The following is a 21,030-nucleotide window of genomic DNA, read 5'->3' as shown; positions in this document are numbered from 1 at the left end:
CTGTAAACACGTTAAAGATAAGCAATTTAAACTCAACAGTACATTTCAGATATAAACTTGCAGTAATCCATGCAAATGATCTGATTTGAAGTTGATCAAGTCAAGGTTTTCATTAGTTAGTTTGGGTGAGTGGTGGTGCAACAGTTAAATCTATGGGTTACTGATCAGAAGGTTGGGCTCTTTAGCAAGGCCCTTAACCCTGTGTGCTCCAGGGGCGCTGTATCATGGCTGACCCTGCGCTCTGACCCCAACTTCCTAACAAACTGGGCAACGCAAAGAAAATGTAGATGTGACAAATAAAGGCATCGTCTTATGCACAAATGTACACACACTCTGGAGCAAGAGTAGAATACAAATTAACAGGATTTTCATGAATACAAAATTTCTTGTGTAAACACTCATGCAAACAATTTACACACAAACCTGTTCATATCCAGCTTGATAAACGATGCGCATTGTTAATTAGAATAAACAGATGATATTAAATCCTCATGTCATTCTGAATAATAAAATCCCACACACATCATCTTTAAAGTAAGTTTTAAACCAAAAGGAAACTGTGTTGATGAAGTGTGTGTCATTGTGTCTCTGCAGGTTGCGTGGTTGTGGTGTCTCAGATGAAGGCTGTGCTGCTCTGACTTCAGCTCTGAAATCAAACCCCTCACACCTGAGAGACCTGAATCTGTGTCAGAATAATCTAGGAGACTCAGGAGTGAAGTGTGTCTCTGCTGTACTGGAGAATCCTCACTGTAAACTGGAGAAACTGAGGTAAGATCATCTCTCTGAGAGTCACATGACCTGCTCCTCAGTAAGACACATTCTCTAATAGTGAGAGTGAAGCAGAGGTTTTAGGTTCATCATCAATGTCCTGAGGAGGAAGATTGTTTCTTTTCACTGCACACTGATGATTTGTCCCAGAGTCTTTGGGTCAGATGTACGTATGTGAAAAGCTTCAGCACAAAACGTGACTTGATGCGACTTCAGTGTGTCTAAAATTACTGTAAAATTGACTAAAACATTGTAACTAATCACACAAAGTGCACCTGGGACACAAACTACATCCGCTGTGTGGCAGCTGCAGGTTTAATAGCAGAAGGGAAATGGTGGCAATGATCTCAAATATAGAATTTGTAAATTAAAATGAGAAGTTTTTTAAAGAATTAAACCCCTTATGAAAAGGGTTGCCAGATCTGCTTTACAGAATCAGCCCAGTGGACTTCACTGTAAATTTATGAGTCTCATACTTCCTTTTTTTCCCTCTGGGGATCAGAGGCCACTGACGACCTTCTGCCATTTTTCACAGTTGTTCGCTAACCACTCCAGTTGTTTTCACTCCTATTGATGCTCAAAGTATTATTTTAATGACTTTGGGTGTGATTTCTCGATCTTTTAGTACAGCAGTGTGTAAGTGTTTGTGTGAGCCAAACCGAACTCCAATTTTCTGCTGGATTTACAAAAGTCTCTGAAAGGCTGATTTTCTTTGTACTCACTTGAATGATTAGTTTTATTTGTTTTAATTTATGGGTTTGGATTGGCATGCTTTTTAATATTTTTTTTATAAATGCCAATAATATAAAACCACTGGTTTTCACAAATTTTCTCAGTAGTTCTCTTGGTTCCTGACCTAGTGAACCAGCATGAGGATGTGTTTTTGATAGAAACTCCAAAGCACTTCTATAAGTCACTCTGGATAAAGGGTTCTGCTAAACGCTGTAAACACGTTAAAGATAAGCAATTTAAACTCAACAGTATATTCCAGATATAAACTTGCAGTAATCCATGCAAATGATATGATTTGAAGTTGATCAAGTCAAGGTTTTCTTTTTTTTTTTTTTTTTTTGTCTTTTTTTCTTTTTTCCCTTTTCAGAGGGAAAATACATACAGAGATCAGGGCATACATAATTTCTCAGAAAGAGATAAGAAAATAAATAAATAAACACATACATACACATCAAGTATGCATATACAGAGTATATATGCCCTCAATCTTGAAAACAAATTTCTCGTATGTTACATACGCATTATATTTTCTTCCTCTTAACAACAACTATATACAAAAGAACATGGGGAGCTATTGCTTACAATACATACGAAAAGATGCCTTAAAAGAACAGTTACCATTCAAGAAAAATCTGGGCGTACCGGTTTAATATAATCTATTCATTTATTCCAAATTAGAAAAAAATCTTCTATCTGAGTTCTTAAAGAAAAAGAGAGTTTTTCCATCACGTATATAATGTGTATTGTATCAATCCATTCTTCAACTGTGGGGGACTCTGGCTTCAGCCATTTTTTAGTAATTACTTTTTTACAAGCTGCCAGAAGAATTAACAACAATTTCTTATCCTTATTGTTCCACCCATCTAAGTTTATATTACCAAAATATAGAGATTCACAATTAAAAACAATCTCTACTTCAAAAACCGCTTCCAAATTCCTTTTAATCTCTCGCCAATATGGGGTTAGTTTCTGACACCCCCAAAAAATATGGTAATGGTTAGCTTCCTTTACCCCACATAATCTCCAGCAGCTAGTATCCTTCCCTTGGTGTTTTTTCTGTGATGGTGTAATAAAAAACCTAATAACATTCTTCCAACAATATTCTCTCCACATGGCTGAGCTTGTAGATTTCCATTGTGTTTTACAAATTTTTCCCCAATCCTCATCTGAGACATTAAAATTCCCTTCTATTTTCCATTTGTCTCTAACATAAAATGTGTTTTCGGGTACAGTTTGGAGAAATCTGTTATATAATTTTGAGATAATCTTATTACATAATTGATCCTTACATACTGACAGGAACACTTTTATTATCCCTGTCTCAGCGATTTTCAATATTTCTGGTTTGATATTACATTCAATATAGTGCCTTTCTTGAAGATATCTATAGAAGTCACTTCGATTAAGCCCATATTTTCCCTTTATCGATTCAAAGCTTTGGATTTTGCCCTTGTTGAAAAAAGTGTAATAATTTCAAATTCCTAGCTTCGAAATCAGTCAACTATTCTGTTTGGGACAAACTCAGTATCAAAGGCACACCATCTTAATATTGTCGATGCATCTTCCAAACCACCCGTTTTCTTTACTTGATGCCAAATTTTAAATAATAAATTGATCTATGGGTTTGTTTCCTTAATCATTCTACTTCTTAGTTTGTTATCAGCAATAAGGGCAGATAACGGAAACTCTTCCATCATCCCTCTTTCTATTTCAATCCATCTTGCTGAATATAGTGGACTACTCCAGCAGACCAATGGCCTTCATTGGGCTGCGTAATAGTATTGTTGTAAGCATGGGAGGCCTAACCCACCTTTTTATTTACTTAATAATAATGTTTTAAATCTTATTCTGGGTTTTTTACCCTGCCATAAAAATCTAGATATTAATTTATTCCATTCTGTAAACTGTTGATTCGAAATTTCTAATGGAAGTGTCTGATACAAGTATAATAGTTTTGGTAGAATGATCATCCGCACTGAATCAGCTTTGGAACTTAGACTAAACAAAGGAATAAGATTCCAACGTAATAAGTCAGATTTTATTTTTTTATTCAAGGGACCATAATTTAAATCAAATAGTTTTGAATGGTAAATAGTTAAATAAACAATAAATAAATAAGTAAATAACTAAATAATTAATTGATCTTGTATCCCATTTTAAATTATATTTCTCTTTAATTTGTCTAGGTGGATCATAATTAAATGTTAATACTTGGGTTTTTGAGACGTTCAGTTTGTGACCAGATATGGCCTCATACCCCTCAAGGAAGTTAAATAGTATAGGAAGTGACTTTGTAGGTTGGCACATATATATCAATATATCGTCGGCAAAGAGGGCTAATTTATGCTCTCCGGACCCCATCTCCATCCCTTTAATTGAATGGTTTTGCCTAATCCATTGGCTCAATGGTTCAACAAATAAGGCAAAAAGAAGTGGTGAAATGGGGCACTCCTGTCTTGTACCCCGCTCTAATTTAAATGGATCTGATAAACCTCCATTAATTTTAATCCTTGCATAAGGCTTATCATATAATGTTGTAATTATTCCAGTAAAGTTCTTGTGAAATCCAAATTTTGCTAATACCTTGTATAGAAAACTCCCATCTCACGGAGTCAAAGGCTTTCTCTGCATCTAAACTCAATAGTGCAGCTTCCACACTATGATTTGAAATGAAACTAAGAATATGTAAAGTTCTTCTGATGTTGTCTGATGCTTGCCTTTGACAAATAAAGCCTGTTTGATCTAAATTAATGAGGTCTGGGAGAATCTTTTCTAATCTTCGTGCTAAAAGGGAGGTAAACAACTTATAGTCAACATTTAGAACACTAATTGGCCGATAGTTACCACATTCTAACTTATCTTTTCCCTCCTTTAAAATGACCGAGATAATCGCTTCTCTCCAGGAAGGTAAGATTTCCCTTTTTTGTACTACCCAATTGTAAGCCTTTAATAAAGTTGGGGCCAAATGATCAAACATGGATTTGTACCATTCCGCAGGGTAGCCATCCGCTCCTGGTGATTTGCCTGTCTTTGGTCTTGCCACAGCTACTTTTAACTCCTCCATTGTAATTTCCGCTAATAAAGATTTATTTTGTTCCTCTGACACTGTGGGTAATTCTAATGAGGCTAAAAATGAATCTATCTGCAGATCATTATTAATTTTAGGTTGTGAATACAAAACTTTATAAAATTTTTCAAAACTCTGTTGTATTTGCTCTAATTTACAATGTATCTCTCCAGTTTGAGTATTTCTGATTTTATTGATAGCTCTATCTGCTTGTTGTTTCCTTAATCTGTAGGATAACAATTTTAATGATTTCCCCCCTATTTCATAGTATCTTTGTTTTAAGAACAGAAGTTTCTTTTGTAATTCTTTAGAATATATTTCGTCTATTTCTTTAACTGTTTTTTTAATATCTTGCTTCACCTTATGATTCATTGTAGCCCTGTGTTCGTTCTGTAGTCTTTTAAGTTTAATTTCAAGGTCTTGTAGTTTCTGCCTTCTAAGTTTCTTTAAATTAGATGTAATGGATATAATTTTACCTCTTACTACTGCCTTTAGTGCATCCCAGACTGTTGATGGTGTCACCTCCCCGTTATCATTTATCTCCACATAAGATTTAATCTCATTTTCTAAAGTTTGCTTGATTTGGGAATTGTTTAAGATATCTGAATTCATTCTCCAAACTGTAGAATTAGGTTTCCTATTCAGACCCACAGACATATAAATAGGACTATGATCAGAAATATCCATCGTGCCCAATTCACAGTGATCAACCAGATGCAGATCCTTTTTAAAAATAAAGAAGTAATCTATTCTGGAGTATGTCGTATGGGGATGAGAATAGTGGGTGTAATCACGAACCCTGGGATTTAATTCTCTCCATACATCTATGATACCTATCTCTTTCAACAAGCTATTAACCTTTTTAATCAGTGGCTTTAATTCCATAGTGCTTCTAGAACAGTCCACCTTAGAGTTTAGACGTATGTTAAAATCACCTCCACATAATAAAATTCCCTGGACTTTAGAAACTATTAAATCAAATATTTCACGGTAGAAATTCCACTCAGAACCTGGGGGAGCATAGACATTCAAAAAAACTTGTTAAAGTTCCCTCTATTCTTCCTGTTATCAATACAAATCTTCCTTCCTTGTCTTTTATTTCTGACATATGTTCATAATTCAATTTTTTGGATATAAGTATGGCCACTCCTCTTTTATGTACAGATTTATAGGATGCAAAGTGTACCTCCATAAAACCCATTTTGTTTAGTTTTGAATGTTCTGCATCATTTAGATGAGTTTCCTGTAGAAACACCACCTCTGCTCTAGCCTTCTTTAATTTGGACAGAATCTTTCCTCTTTTAACTGGACTAAGTACGCCATTGACATTAAAAGAAGCAATCTTCATACTTTACAGTCAAATTATAAAATACTAACAAAAGTGTTTTATCATATAGCATCCCCTTCAACAGGACAAACTGAAACAAATCAACAATCAACGAATTTAAAATGGTGATTAACATATACAACGTGAAGTGAACTTCCATAACTGAAGTCATTACCACGACTGTAATCGAGCCTTCACTTATAGGCTCCAAGGGAAAACCCCTCTTTATGAGTCTATTGAAGGGGCCCTTGTGGATAGCAGTTAAACAAAGAAAGAATCCTTTGAGCTATCCATACAACATGTCCCGATTATTCAATACTACACTCTGATAACTAGGTTGTTCAAACAAAATATATAAAGACGTTGCGTCTCGCGCTCTCTCTCTTTCTCTCTTTTTTTTTTTTAATAACTCAAATACCTTTGCCAGACCCGAAACGTCAGTCCGAAATGGCACAATCCTTCTAATCTCCGTTTTCACCGCTTTACCATTAAGGTAAGAAGAGAATCGGGACCGTGCATAAATTATGAAGATTGCATACTCCTGTCCTTTCTTCGGAAAGTTTGCAGCTTCTCCTTGAATGTTGGCCCTCTTCTCTGTTGGGGATCGCGTCTGCCCGTGCTCCGGCCACTTCTCTGCCAAGACATTCGCTGAATCTGCTCCATGAGGGTGTTCGGGTGGCTGATGGACTGCACCGGGAATCCTCTCTTTGACATGTCTTGCGTTGCCTCCTCGACCGTGTTGTATATCTTCACTCCATCCTCATAGAGCACCTTCAAACGAGCGGGGTACAATGTTCTAAATTTCACTTCTCCGTCTTTCAGAACCTTGCGTATCTCTGTGTACTCCCTTCTCATCTGTAGCACTTGGGGGGCGTAATCGTTATCGAAGCTGATCTGCTTTCCTTGCCAAGAGAATCCTCTCATCTGCCAGGCCTGTCGAAGTATCTGTTCTTTGGTCGTGAAACTTAGAAATTTAACCACGATTGATCGTGGTTGTGCGTCCGCCGGTGGCTGTCTGCCGAGCGCTCTATGAGCACGTTCAATTTGAAGTGATGTGTCCTCCGATATGTTTAGATTTTCTCTCAGAAATTTTCCTAGAAATTGAGCCATTGTCGGAAAGTCCTTCTTGGCACCTTCGGGAACTCCGTATATTCTAACATTGTTCCGTCTGGAACGACCCTCTAAGTCCGTGAGTTTCTCTTCCATTTTGGTGTGCAACTTCAACAAGCCTGTGAGTACCTCTTCTGTGTTTTGAATCCTCTCTTCCGCTGTCACGACTCGGCCCTCTACCTCCTCCAATCTAGCGTTGGTGTTCGAAATTTCTGCTTTAATGTCCTCGAGTTGAGTTTTGTTATCCCGACGAAAGTCCCTTAATTCCCTAAGAATGAGGCTCAAGTCGACGATCTCGCTGGCGGTATCCACTTGGTCTCCCTCATGGCCGCTTGTTTGTGAGCCAGGAAGAGAGTGCGCAGAGTCATCGTCTTGTTTCTCTGTAGGTTGTGTGATTTTCTTAGTTTTGCACCTAGTTTCCATCCTACTCCCCTTTTATTTTTATGATGTAGATTACTTAGATCGCTAGTTTAATGATCTTAGGGAGTTTTCAAAACTATTCTAATCAGGAACGCTAGCTCTATGCTGCCATCTTGTCGATGTCCAACCCGGAAGTCCCCAAGTCAAGGTTTTCATTAGTTAGTTTGGGTGAGTGGTGGTGCAACAGTTAAATCTATGGGTTACTGATCAGAAGGTTGGGCTCTTTAGCAAGGCCCTTAACCCTCTGTGCTCCAGGGGCCCTGTATCATGGCTGACCCTGCGCTCTGACCCCAACTTCCTAACAAACTGGGCAACGCAAAGAAAATGTAGATGTGACAAATAAAGGCATCGTCTTATGCATAAATGTACACAGACTCTGGAGCAAGAGTAGAATACGAATTAACAGGACTTTCGTGAATACAAAATTTCTTGTGTAAACACTCATACAAACAATTTACACACAAGCCTGTTCATATCCAGCTTGATAAACGATGCACATTGTTAATTAGAATAAACGGATGATATTAAATCCTCATGTCATTCTGAATGATAAAATCCCACACACATCATCTTTAAAGTAAGTTTTAAACCAAAATGAAAGTGTTGATGAAGTGTGTGTCATTGTGTCTCTGCAGGTTGATTCGTTGTGGTGTCTCAGATGAAGGCTGTCCTGCTCTGGCTTCAGCTCTGAGATCAAACCCCTCACACCTGAGAGACCTGGATCTGTCCGAGAATAAACTAGGAGACTCAGGAGTGAAGTGTCTCTCTGGTGTACTGGAGAATCCTCACTGTAAACTGGAGTTCCTGAAGTAAGATCATCTCTCTGAGAGTCACATGACCTGCTCCTCAGTAAGACACATTCTCTAATAGTGAGAGTGAAGCAGAGGTTTTAGGTTCATCATCAATGTCCTGAGGAGGAAGATTGTTTCTTTTCACTGCACACTGATGATTTGTCACAGAGTCTTTGGGTCAGATGTACGTATGTGAGAAGCTGCAGCACAAAACGTGACTTGATGCGACTGCAATGTGTCTAAAATTACTGTAAAATTAACTAAAACATTGTAACTAATCACACAAACTGCACCTGGGACACAAACTACATCCACTGTGTGGCAGCTGCAGGTTTAATAGCAGAAGGGAAATGGTGGAAATGATCTCAAATATAGAATCTGTAAATTAAAATGTTAAAAGTTAATGTCATAGATGTTAAAAGGTCAAAAATTCAATAATTCAACCATTTGCTTTTGAAATAAAAATCAAGCCTCTATGAAAAGGGTTGCCAGATCTGCTTTACAGAAGCAGTCCGGTGGACTTCACTGTAAATTTATCAGTCTCATACTTCCTTTTTATAGTAGTTTTTTATAATGGTTTTTTATAAAACTTTTTATAATAGTGCTCTTGGTTCCTGACCTAGTGAACCAGCATGAGGATGTGTTTTTGATAGAAACTCCAAAGCACTTCTATAAGTCGTTCTGGATAAAGGGTTCTGCTAAACGCTGTAAACACGTTAAAGATAAGCAATTTAAACTCAACAGTATATTCCAGATATAAAATTGCAGTGATCCATGCAAATGATCTGATTTGAAGTTGATCAAGTCAAGGTTTTCATTAGTTAGTTTGGGTGAGTGGTGGTGCAACAGTTAAGTCTATGGGTTACTGATCAGAAGGTTGTGCTCTTTAGCAAGGCCCTTAACCCTCTGTGCTCCAGGGGCGCTGTATCATGGCTGACCCTGCGCTCTGACCCCAACTTCCTAACAAGCTGGGCAACGCAAAGAAAATGTAGATGTGACAAATAAAGGCATCGTCTTATGCACAAATGTACACACACTCAGGAGCAAGAGTAGAATACGAATTTACAGGACTTTCGTGAATACAAAATTTCTTGTGTAAACACTCATGCAAACAATTTACACACAAACCTGTTCATATCCAGCTTGATAAACGATGCACATTGTTAATTAGAATAAACAGATGATATTAAATCCTCATGTCATTCTGAATAATAAAATCCCACACACAACATCTTTAAAGTAAGTTTTAAACCAAAAGGAAACTGTGTTGATGAAGTGTGTGTCATTGTGTCTCTGCAGCTTGCGTAGTTGTGGTGTTTCAGCTGAAGGCTGTGCTGCTCTGACTTCAGCTCTGAAATCAAACCTCTCACACCTGAGACACCTGGAGCTGGGTTATAATAAACTAAGAGACTCAGGAGTGAAGTGTCTCTCTGCTCTACTGGAGAATCCTGACTGTAAACTGGAGACACTGTGGTAAGATCATCTCTCTGAGAGTCACATGACCTGCTCCTCAGTAAGACACATTCTCTAATAGTGAGAGTGAAGCAGAGGTTTTAGGTTCATCATCAATGTCCTGAGGAGGAAGATTGTTTTTTTTCACTGCACACTGATGATTTGTCACTGATGAGTCTTTGGGTCAGATGTACGTATGTGAGAAGCTGCAGCACAAAACGTGACTTGATGCAACTGCAGTGTGTCTAAAATTACTGTAAAATTGACTAAAACATTGTAAGTAATCACACAAAGTGCACCTGGGACACAAACTACATCCACTGTGTGGCAGCTGCAGGTTTAATAGCAGAAGGGAAATGGTGGAATTGATCTCAAATATAGAATTTGTAAATTAAAATGAGAAGTTAATGTCATAGATGTTAAAAGGTCAAAAATTAAATAAATCGAGCCAGCATGAGGATGTGTTTTTGATAGAAACTCCAAAGCACTTCTATAAGTCACTCTGGATAAAGGGTTCTGCTAAACGCTGTAAACACGTTAAAGATAAGCAATTTAAACTCAACAGTATATTCCAGATATAAAATTGCAGTAATCCATGAATATTATGTGATTTGAAGTTGATCAAGTCAAGGTTTTCATTAGTTAGTTTGGGTGAGTGTTGGTGCAACAGTTAAATCTATGGGTTACTGATCAGAAGGTTGTGCTCTTTAGCAAGGCCCTTAACCCTCTGTGCTCCAGGGGCGCTGTATCATGGCTGACCCTGCACTCTGACCCCAACTTCCTAACAAGCTGGGCAACGCAAAGAAAATGTAGATGTGACAAATAAAGGCGTCGTATTATGCACAAATGTACACACACTCAGGAGCAAGAGTAGAATACGAATTAACAGGATTTTCATGAATACAAAATTTCTTGTGTAAACACTCATGCAAACAATTTACACACAAACCTGTTCATATCCAGCTTGATAAACGAGGCACATTGTTAATCAGAATAAACAGATGATATTAAATCCTCACGTCATTCTGAACAATAAAATCCCACACACATCATCTTTAAAGTAAGTTTTAAACCAAAAGGAAACTGTGTTGATGAAGTGTGTCATTGTGTCTCTGCAGGTTGCGTTATTGTGGTGTCTCAGATGAAGGCTGTGCTGCTCTGGCTTCAGCTCTGAGATCAAACCCCTCACACCTGAGAGAACTGTATCTGTCTCGGAATAAAATAGGAGACTCAGGAGTGAAGTCTCTCTCTGATCTGAAGAATGATGAACATTACAAACTACAGACACTGGGGTGAGTGATGATCATTTTTAGATAAACTCTGAAACAAATTAAAAGACTGATTAGCATTATTTTGTGCATTAGCATTACCTTTTTAGTTCTGGTAAATATCAGATTACTCGTTTATATTTCACTATTTTCTATGTTGTCAGACTTTTTCTAACAGTTAGCTTTAATGTTGTTTGGTATTGATTCAAAATTCACATGAAAGCAGAAGATGAAGTCTACAGAATTTCACAACTGAGTGTATGAGAGTGATTGTAAATGAACACCTCGTCTCCTTGTGACACCCTGCTGTCTCTGAATTCATACTGCTGCTTTTGTCTGAATAAGATGATCTCGGCTTTTCCCTGTTTCTGATAAGCAGCAGACTTTCTTCTGAACTCTCATAAATGCAAATTAAAATGATCATCTTTAATGCCACACTGCTACAAATATTTTATTTACTGTAAGCAGCTACTTTACTCACTCTGACACTCCTTCCAGCACTCCACCTCCACACCATGTCTTCTGTCATTCCTGTAAAATTCTCCTCAGCTTTTTCTTAAAGTCTGCACTTAAATACACATGTAGCCCGAGAGATCAAACACACAGCAGTGATCATTATTTAAAAAAAGCAGTCTATGATTGTATAAGAGCAGTGATGTGATGGTAAATATCTGCTCACTTTCCTGTTAGATCTTGTGAAAGTTCTCATTTGTTCTAGCTAAACGTTCTAACAAAGATATTATACAAGAATGAAGAAATGTTGGACGACGAATTATAAACAGGAGATAATAATGTTTTCCTTGCAGCAGTGATGATTACATGCTGTTGATCATGAAGTACCACAGTCTAGTTTTTGGTTATTAATTCAGATATTTGTCTTTTAGATTTTGATTAGACTACACACAATTCTACAACAATTTCCTCAATCCCAGAGAAAACCTGAGGGAATTATTTGGAACAGCAGGTGAAAAACCACACGAATTGGAACTGAACCCAGTCAGTGGAAGATGGAGCTGAAATGGACAGGAGCAGTTTCAAGACATTGGTGGGATTCTCACAGGACTTGGCATCTGAGGAGTTTATGTGAGGAAGCTCCTAGGAGACTCGCTACAAGTCACATTTATCACTTTGTCCTTTGGTTTAATATAATTGAGATCTTTTGTTACAGGATCAGACCTATGTTCTTCGTTTTCTCTGATAGCTGATCCCTGTTTTTTTGATGGTATCAAATATGGTACATTTTGAAGAAATGAATATATAAATACAATATAATTTACATCATACAGTATTATTATTTTTGCTGTATTTTTAGTTTATGTATTTACCATGAATTTTGTAGCAATAAAACTCATTTCTCAAGTTATTCAAAATAAATGTGTCTAACAACAAAATATATATTATCTGTTACACACAGTGAAGGATCTGGAGAAACGAGACAAAGCTTTTGTTACTGGTTTTGCAAAAACTTTTTTAATTAAACTGTCAAAACATTTCATTCATTTAGTTTTATATACAGTGCAGTGAGATAACGTGAGGGCTTTGTGTGAATTAATGAAACTGGAGTGTGTGAGTGTGTGTGTGTTTAGGCCTCGACTGTTCCCTCCTTCACGATGGCCATCGCCAGGTTACGCGCCAGAGCCAATCGCAGCAGCTCCAGCTTTGTGGACTCGACATCATCATCCTGAAAAACAGAAACACACAAAATTGCATATACTGTATACCATGGAGCTTCTTCAGTTCTGGATTGTGATTGGTCAGAAGGTGTTGATTAATTTTCTAGAACAGCAGCTCTGACAGTAGTGCAGCTGCAAATCACAGGATTATATTAATGCCCTCGTTCTAATACGGTATCGTTTCTATAGTAACGGCTCATTCACAGGAACGTGTACAGCAGACGCTCCACATAAACAGATGAAATAAATGTGTGTAATTGTTGATATGGTGAAGTTTTCTGTAAGGAGATGTTTATTTAACATTTAAGGAAGGACAGAGACAGGAACTCACTTTTACTTAGCTTGTATTTTTACAATAAACAGATAAAGTATCTATAATGGTTCTTTTTTAATTAATAAAATTTGTAAACCTTGTTAAATTGCTGTGGTGTAAGAGGAATAAAACACTTAGCAACGTGCCTCTTCCTTTGTTAAATTGTTTCTTTGTGAAGAGTTTTAAATGCGCTGTTGTTAAATAACCTGACACACATCATCCACCGTGAAAATGACTTCAATCATAAAAGTATATTTTCTTCATATTGCTCCGTCATGTACATTTCAGTTTGTGCTGATAATGAAATTAACAAAGAAATAAATGATTTATGACAGAATCAAAACCTCGAGAAAAACAAGAACGTGTGTGCGTGTGTGTGTTATACCTGTGCTAGACGCTCTGGTTGGAGCTTGCTGTTGTCAGAGGTCAGCTCTTCCAGACAGAACATGAGTTCATGGGTCTGATCCACTGAAAAGATCACCTACACACACACACACACACACACACCTGGGATTACTAAAAAACAATTCCATACAAACATCATGCCAACCTCACGCTTTAAATAAAGCGTGAACACAGGAAATATCCCATTTAAGTCTATATTTAACTTCTGTGATTGAAATCTTCATACAGTTTATGTACATGAGGATCTCACACACACAGAAGCATGTTTCACTCAGTCACACTGCACCAGAGCCATCAACTGAACCACATTAGCTAGTTTTTTATTTATTACATTTAAAGTGTACAATTTTTTCATTGGGTAGAAAATAATCCTCAAACACATGATGTTCCTGAGCTGCTGTTATTCACCCTCACAATGAGAGCTGCTCGGTGTTCAATTCCTGTCACACAATCATGGATACATGATACGCTATATGGCAAAAGTATGTGCACCCCTGACCATCACAGCTATATGTGGTTCTTCCCCAAACTGTTGCCACAAAGTCTGAAGCACACAATTGTATAGAATGTCTTTGTATGCTGTAGCATTACAATTTCCCTTCACTGGAACTAAGAGGCCCAAACCTGTTCCAGCATGACAATGCCCCTGTGCACAAAGCGAGCTCCATGAAGACATGGTGTGTGAAGGTTGGAGTGGAAGAACTCGAGTGTCCTGCACAGAGCCCTGACCTCAACCCCACTGAACACCTTTGGGATGAACTGGAACACCGACTGAACCCCAGACCTCCTCACCAACATCAGTGCCTGACCTCTGTGCTGTGTGTGTGTGTGTGTGTGTGTGTATATATACCTCTTTTTGCTCCAGTAAGGGCAGGGCGTCTATGAGCAGAGTCATCCAGAAGCTGCGAGGAGCGATCTTTGCTGTCATGAGGGAGAGCAGGAGCTTCGCTGCATCTGTGAACTTCTTCTCTCCGTACAGCCGGTGGAACTCACGGTACTTCCCTACACACACACACACACACACACACACACACATATATATATGTATATGAGACTCAAATAATGAGACCCAAAAAAGCGATTTTCAGGTGCAATGCTAAAGTTTTTTAAAACAAGGAGAGAACTGAGGAACGTTACACACACACACACACACACACACACACACACACACACACACACACACACACACACACACACACAGCAGATACCGAGGAATGTGAGTCTGTCGCTGAGGAGCATGGCAGGTCCGAGGTTATCGATCAGATCCAGATCAGAGAACGAGCCGCGTGTGCAGTAATCCTGCAGAAACCTGCACAGCACATGCAGCAGCTCAGAAATATTAAATACTAATAAAAAGAGCATTGAATTATTATACTGTTGAGCAGCATTATATATCAGTGTTCTCTGAGAAAGTGTTTCTGTTGCGATCAGAAATAAAATATACAGCAGTGGAAATGAATTCTAGCACAAAGACGCCTTTGTTTGTGCAGATTTTGGCTCAGCAGGTAAAAATCCCACAGAGTCCTGAGGATATATTTATCTACTCATTGATATATGAATTTTTTTTTTTTTTTTGGAATAATATATAAAAATGATCTGTAACATTACACTTTTAAGTTCATTCAATTTCACTGTTTTTGTACTGAAACAATATTGCACAAGATATAAAATAAGTGTATAAGACTTTTATGAAGCAGGGATTCTCAAATATATTGCAGTTCAGGGACTGTTTAACTGTAAATCAAAATAAAATCATTTTTAAAAAGTGTTTTATAAACATACTACAACTATTTAAATATAAGGCTCATTATTTAAAATATATACAGTAATATTTTGGCTAATTATTGGAGCCACAGAGCTTTTCTGCTTGAACTTTCGGGGAAGTGATGACATCAGTTAAAAAAAATAAAAAAGACATTTTGAAAACTTAGTAAGTTTCTTTGAAACACACACACACACACACACGCACACACACACACACACACAGACCTCTCAGAGATGAGTGTGGCGAAGGCTGCGTCTTTAGCTCTGATACTCCAGGAGAGAGCAGAACCCAGTCTGTTATTACTGAGAGCCCTTTTAGCCATGATCTTACAGATACTGCGCACTGCAACACACACACACACACACACACACACACACAGTTACAATTCCATAAGCATAACAGATAATTACAGATTACAGCAGTCACACAATCTCTCTCTGTGTGTGTGTGTGTGTGTGTGTGTGTGTGTGTACCTTGCTCGTTCATCTGTCTCTGTTCACAGATCCTGAGCACCTTCAGCGCTTTGCGCTCCGTCTCCAGCGGCACTCTCTCCATCTGCAGCTCCAGATAAACACGGCCGAACTCGGGGCAGTGATCGAAATAATCCACCGCTAGCTGCCACACACACACACACACACACACACACACAGAGCAGAGCCAGGTGTACACATCACGTAGGTGTTTAAGTCATAAATAGGATATATTTTTAATACAATAGTGTGACACACGTATAAATATTATTTTAATACAATAGTAATAAACGTGTATAAATATTAATCAAAAGTTTAATTCTTCAAACTTTCAGTATTCTCAGAGTCTTTAACACACACAGAGAGTCACAGAGAGTGAAAATGAGAAAAATAAGCACAAATCATCATTTTATTAGATACAGTAATGATTCAGATGCATTATATCCTTCTGAGTCTGGTTCCTCTCCAGGTTTCTTCCTCATGTCGTCTCAGGGAGTTTTTCCTCTCCACCGCCTCTCTGACTCGCTCATTAGGGATAAATTCAGACATTTACAATTTACATCCTGAATGTATTCATTTCTGTAAAGCTGCTTTGTGACAACGTCCATTGGTAAAAGCGCTACACAAATAAAAGTGAACTGAATTATATTTCTTTACTTCCACATGTTTCTGCCCCTTAGCACTGATATTTAGCTTGATTATATGTTTCTTAGGGAAAGCGGGACAAATGGGTGAATCCCAAATATTTTCCTATGTGCTATGAATGCTCACTACACTGGGTACTACATCATGGTAGACAGTGCACTAAATGTGCCTATAGTACATTATTGGAGCCACAAAAGAAACTTTTTAACACACACACACACACTTTGTTCAGTTGTGGAATCAGGTGATGCAGCTGTAAGGACGCTTGTGCTGTATGTTGTAGATGGAGGTAAAGCACAGTGTCGAGTGTGTAATGTGAAGATGGATGTCTCACCTGTGATGAGAGAAGAGTCCAGAGGCGTACTCCAGCACCAGGAACTCCCTCAGGTTAGAGCCAAAACTACACACACACACACACACACACACACACACACACACACACACACACACACGTACTTTGAGCCAAATGCATTATCAACATTTCAGAAATAAATGCTGCAAACAGCACTAATAATTAGATCATCAATATTATTCCTTTTATTTTCATCTTTTTCTATCTGTTACTGTGATTATTATTATTATTATTATTATTATTATTATTATTATCTAACAGTTAAACAAATACTAACTAATACTTTCCTACTTTTTTGTATCTGAATTATTTGGCACATTGTTCACAGGTGCTTGGGGTTTACATTATGACACCTGAAGCGTGTGATGGTCGACAGGAGTTTGTTGTTATTTACTGTGACTGCAGGTTTGTGATCTCTGCTGCTGAGCTCATCTACATTCCACCATTTTAGGTAAAATGCTTTCTTTAAAGAGTAGAAATGGACAACTATCAGACCCTGAAGGTGTGTGCCAACTTCTAAATTATACAAGCATTTTTAAATTGTTTAAATATTGTTATTATGATGTTATAAATATTTGCCCCCCCCAAAACAAAAAGTTTTCATTTCTTTTAAAAATTATTCTATGAAATTCAAATTCTCAAAAAAAACAAAAAAAAAAACAAAAACAAAGTGATACTAATAACAAGGAACGTTATTTATAAAGCACCTTTCATACATTTCTAATGCAGCTCAAAGTGTTTTACTGTCTGATGTAAAAAAAAAAAAAAAAAAAAAGTTGGCCAAAAATAAAACAGTCAAATAGATTATTACAAAAAAATGCAGTAAATAAGAGCAGTGACAGTATGTAGATTTAATATTAAATTAATATCTAATTTTTAAAAAAGTGCAAAAAATCATTTAAATAATCTAAAAGTAATAGGCCAGTACAAATCTGTAATTAGTAATGACAAATACTTTGCTAAATGCTAAAGTGAGGAAAAGCAAGTTATTAAGTTTCAGAGGTGGAATGTAGAAAGACTAGAGCTAGATGATGTATATGCTTTAATAGTGTCATTTAAGTAATCAAAACGTTTTTATAAGTGTTAAAACAGTGCTTAGTGCAATCGCACTGATACAGCAAGATGAGCAAGAACAAATCAGCAGTAAATGTCCCGCCAACAACGACAACCAGCACAGCTAGCAAATTAGCAACGATGGCTAGCGCAGGGAAATGTGAAGAAATCCCTGCAGATAACGACGGAGTCTCTATGAGCCAGCTAGTAACGGAGTTAACAAAGCAACGAGCTTCGATAAAAGAAGAATCTCAGCTCTGATTCAAGAGGCCATGGTGCCGCTTCAGACATCGGTGAACGCTTTAACAGAGACATTGGCTAGTTTTCAGTCCCGCCTGTGCGCCACAGAGACACTCGCGAGCGGGAAGTTTTCGGAAAAAGCTATCAAAACTCTTCAAGAGCAAAACGCGACGCTTATGGATGGAGTTGATGACTTGGAAAACCGGTCACGGAGAGCAAATCTCCGGATTTTAAACGTTCCAGAGAGAAACAGCGAGAAAGGCCAGTCTACTGTCAAGCTCGTGTCCGAGATGCTAATGGAAGTCGTGGGTCAGGAAGGTTTTGAAAAGCCTCCCGAGCTAGAACGAGGACACCGATCACTGGGTCCAAAACCACAGGAAGGTCGAGCTCCCCGGCCACTGGCTCTATGTTCTCACACATTGCAGGAGAAGGAGAAAGCGCTAAGATGGGCCAGACAGAATGAGGCAAAATACAAGGGCTCGACTTTGAGAATCTATTCAGACATCTCCGCCGATCTCGCCAGAAAGCGCGCCACATTTAAAAACGGCAAACAGCTGCTGTATCAGAAGAATGTGCGATTCCAGTTGCTTCATCCAGCACGACTACGAGTTCATCATGAGGACGAGACATTCCTCTTCAATACGCCTGAGGAAGCTCAGCAGTTTTACTCAGCGGATTGCTACACGTGAATAACTCCTGGTATCATTGCAACCATATTGTGAATTACAGAAGAGACATGTTGACTTTTAGGCAGGCCTGAGACACCATGATAACTGGAAAAGCCTTTTCAGGACACCCCTGTTTCTAAGTGCACTTTCTGTTTTAGAGGGGTTTATAGGTTTTTCTCTGTGTTGATAAACGCAATGCCTTATTTTTTTATAATTCATTGGTTATATTATTGATCCTAGATCCTGAATATTAGGTCTAACTTCAAGCAATAGGTGTCACGGTTCATGGGTTCATCAGCCTCTTCTGGCTGTTCTGTGTACCACCGTTGATTAGTTCACTAGTTTCAGCTGCTACTGATTTACTGATCTATTTAAGCCTCAGTGTTTGTCTTGTCTTTGTCAGATGGTTGTTTCATGTCTGTGTTCTGTGCAGCACCTGTGGTTAGCTCTGTTTCCTGGTTCCCTGCTCTCTGGTGGATTACTGTCGTTCAGTTTTGGATTATTGGACTGTTTATCTTCCGTTGCAGCCAAGTGCTACCGAGGAAGCCTGCCCTCTCCGCACCCACGACTTCCCGTCCACAGTAACCCTGTTTGTCCAGTTCACACCACTTCACTTAATAAAGCATCACTTGAACTCGCACTTGAATCCATCTCGTTACTCCTGACAATAGGTGTGCACCTTCTGTTTTAGGGTGATTTATATGTCTCTTCCTTGACGCCTTATTTTCATTCATTGAATATGTCATTGACTCATATGTAATAATGAAGCTCCATCGTCCACAGTGTCACTCAATCAGGGACAGTCTGGGGCGGAGCGTCCATCTTTGAGTTTTCTGGTTACGTGAGGAAAAAATCGATCTCATCAGATGTATCAGTGTGTTTTCAGCTGAACCCTGAGCTCACGCTAGCAAGCAACAGAGCGACAGGTGACATTTCATTTCCTGTGTGAGTTTATGACTTCATCCCAGCGACAGTAACAAGTGACACGACAGAGAAACAGATTTTTTTTCTGTTTTAACTTAAATTCGTTATGGTTATGAGGCTGTAATGAAACAAATCCTCATACAAATCTGATGACGTTTTGTCCGATGTTTCTCCTGTTCTCACAGTGTTTGTTTTATTAGAAAGTGATAACATTAGTGTCATGAGACGCTCACACGTGATAGCATTAACAGTCATGACGTGTCCACAAGAGGCAACTCACCAGGAACCTGTCGCTTGCTAGCGTGATCTCTGCCTCAGACACGAGCAAGTCAAAGTGCTGAGGCGATTTTTTACGTTTTGTTGAACTCAGTTTAATGTAAACATGTTTAATTTTATATGTGATGTTTACTGAATGAACGTGTTTTTATTTATTGATGTCATTGTGCAATACATGTGTGTTTAATTTCTGTATGTGTTTTATTGCTTTAGTGTTTTTTTCCTCTTAGGACTGTGGTCTGGACTTGTTATTACTAATGTTATTACTAAGACATATCGGTTATAACGTAGACGCTAAAACTGTAATAACAACTGTAATAATTTTGGGCCTTCATACACACATACAGACCGACCATGTGTGTGTATGTGTGTGTGTGTGTTGTGAGAGAGAGAGAAAGACGATCTGCGTTCTGACTGTATACAGTGTGTATGGGTTTAAAACACAAGCCATAAAAATGTAATTGTCCTCATCACTGAGACTGAAGATGTGAATCTGAAAAAATAAGCTGTGCTTGAGAATCGACACTGCCCCTGTGTGTGTGTGTGTTTATCTTTTTAATGGTGTTTTCAGCTTAAACCCACCCTGCTGCACCGACTGCAGAGATTGTGAGTACAGAAGAGTTCCTCATGTATGTAGTGTGTGTGTGTGTGTGTGTGTGTGTGTGTGTGTCCTGTATGTGCTTGTGCCATGCAACAGTTTGTACAGTATATGGTTCGAACATGTGATCTGTCCAGCTGCATGCAGAAATAAAATGTCGATTTTAAAGCAAAGTGGAGCAAGAATTTATTTCTTCAACACTATTAAGCTGTAAAATATTGTGTGTGTGTGTGTGTGTGTGTGTGTGTGTGTGTTTGTGCAGCATTTAAATAAATGGACAGTATTTAGCAACGGATGGTTCTATTAAGCAACACCTGTATGTGTGTAGCTTTTCTTGCTTTCAGGTGTGTGTCTTCGTCACCTGTCTAAATTCTCTAGAGTTTTTATGCTTAGAGAAAAAAACAGTATACCACACTCTATACGCATTATATCCCATACACCTGTCATATACAGGCAGGTCACACTGTATGTGTGCAAAAAAATAATGTAATAATTTAGTATAAAATGTGAAATCTTTCTCAGCTGCTTTCTTTTGTCTTTTTCACAAACAGCTTTCCTGTGAGATTATTATTATTAATGACGTCACTGTTATTCTGTTTCTTGGTAATTAAAGTGGACTGGACTTGTAGTGTAACTTCAGACAACAAAACGTCAGGAGTCTCCCTGAACGAGTAAAAAAGTCAATTATTTCAATTATTTCAATTTCACTGTTC

General features: G+C 38.1%; 3 protein-coding genes across 7 annotated transcripts in view; 2 read left to right on the top strand and 1 right to left on the bottom strand.

The window, feature by feature from the left end:
- The window catches only part of LOC128317066 (NACHT, LRR and PYD domains-containing protein 12-like), a 215,553-nt gene that overhangs the window by 119,254 nt on the left and 75,269 nt on the right, over positions 1–21,030 (top strand). For 3 of the 4 annotated variants that reach the window (XM_053231356.1, XM_053231357.1, XM_053231359.1), the window contains 3 exons: positions 595–768; positions 8,060–8,233; positions 9,515–9,688. In XM_053231356.1, coding sequence (XP_053087331.1) covers positions 595–768; positions 8,060–8,233; positions 9,515–9,688 — 522 coding nt within the window. The remainder of the gene's footprint in view (positions 1–594; positions 769–8,059; positions 8,234–9,514; positions 9,689–21,030) is intronic. The other variant, XM_053231358.1, reaches the window with a different exon arrangement.
- LOC128317693 (nuclear pore complex protein Nup85-like) lies at positions 12,392–15,731 on the bottom strand. The gene is made up of 6 exons (XM_053231367.1): positions 15,565–15,731; positions 15,316–15,433; positions 14,535–14,635; positions 14,177–14,328; positions 13,307–13,402; positions 12,392–12,616 (listed from the first exon to the last, which is right to left on the bottom strand). The coding sequence occupies exons 1-6, from the start codon at positions 15,644–15,646 to the stop codon at positions 12,518–12,520; spliced, it is 648 nt and encodes a 215-aa protein (XP_053087342.1). The 5' UTR covers positions 15,647–15,731; the 3' UTR covers positions 12,392–12,517.
- Positions 14,198–20,819, top strand: LOC128317692 (uncharacterized). Of its 2 annotated transcripts, XM_053231365.1 has the most exons (4): positions 14,198–14,320; positions 16,490–16,593; positions 16,887–16,963; positions 17,640–20,819. In XM_053231365.1, the coding sequence occupies exon 4, from the start codon at positions 17,884–17,886 to the stop codon at positions 18,538–18,540; it is 657 nt and encodes a 218-aa protein (XP_053087340.1). In that variant the 5' UTR covers positions 14,198–14,320; positions 16,490–16,593; positions 16,887–16,963; positions 17,640–17,883; the 3' UTR covers positions 18,541–20,819. The 2 variants fall into 2 exon arrangements, with proteins under 2 accessions (XP_053087340.1, XP_053087339.1); XM_053231364.1 differs by lacking the exon at positions 14,198–14,320 and adding an exon at positions 15,638–15,765 and having other exon boundaries at positions 16,887–20,819.

The sequence above is a fragment of the Pangasianodon hypophthalmus genome, chromosome 29, assembly GCF_027358585.1.
Source record: "Pangasianodon hypophthalmus isolate fPanHyp1 chromosome 29, fPanHyp1.pri, whole genome shotgun sequence".
Lineage (NCBI taxonomy): Eukaryota > Metazoa > Chordata > Actinopteri > Siluriformes > Pangasiidae > Pangasianodon > Pangasianodon hypophthalmus.
This window is presented reverse-complemented; position numbering and strand designations above follow the sequence as displayed.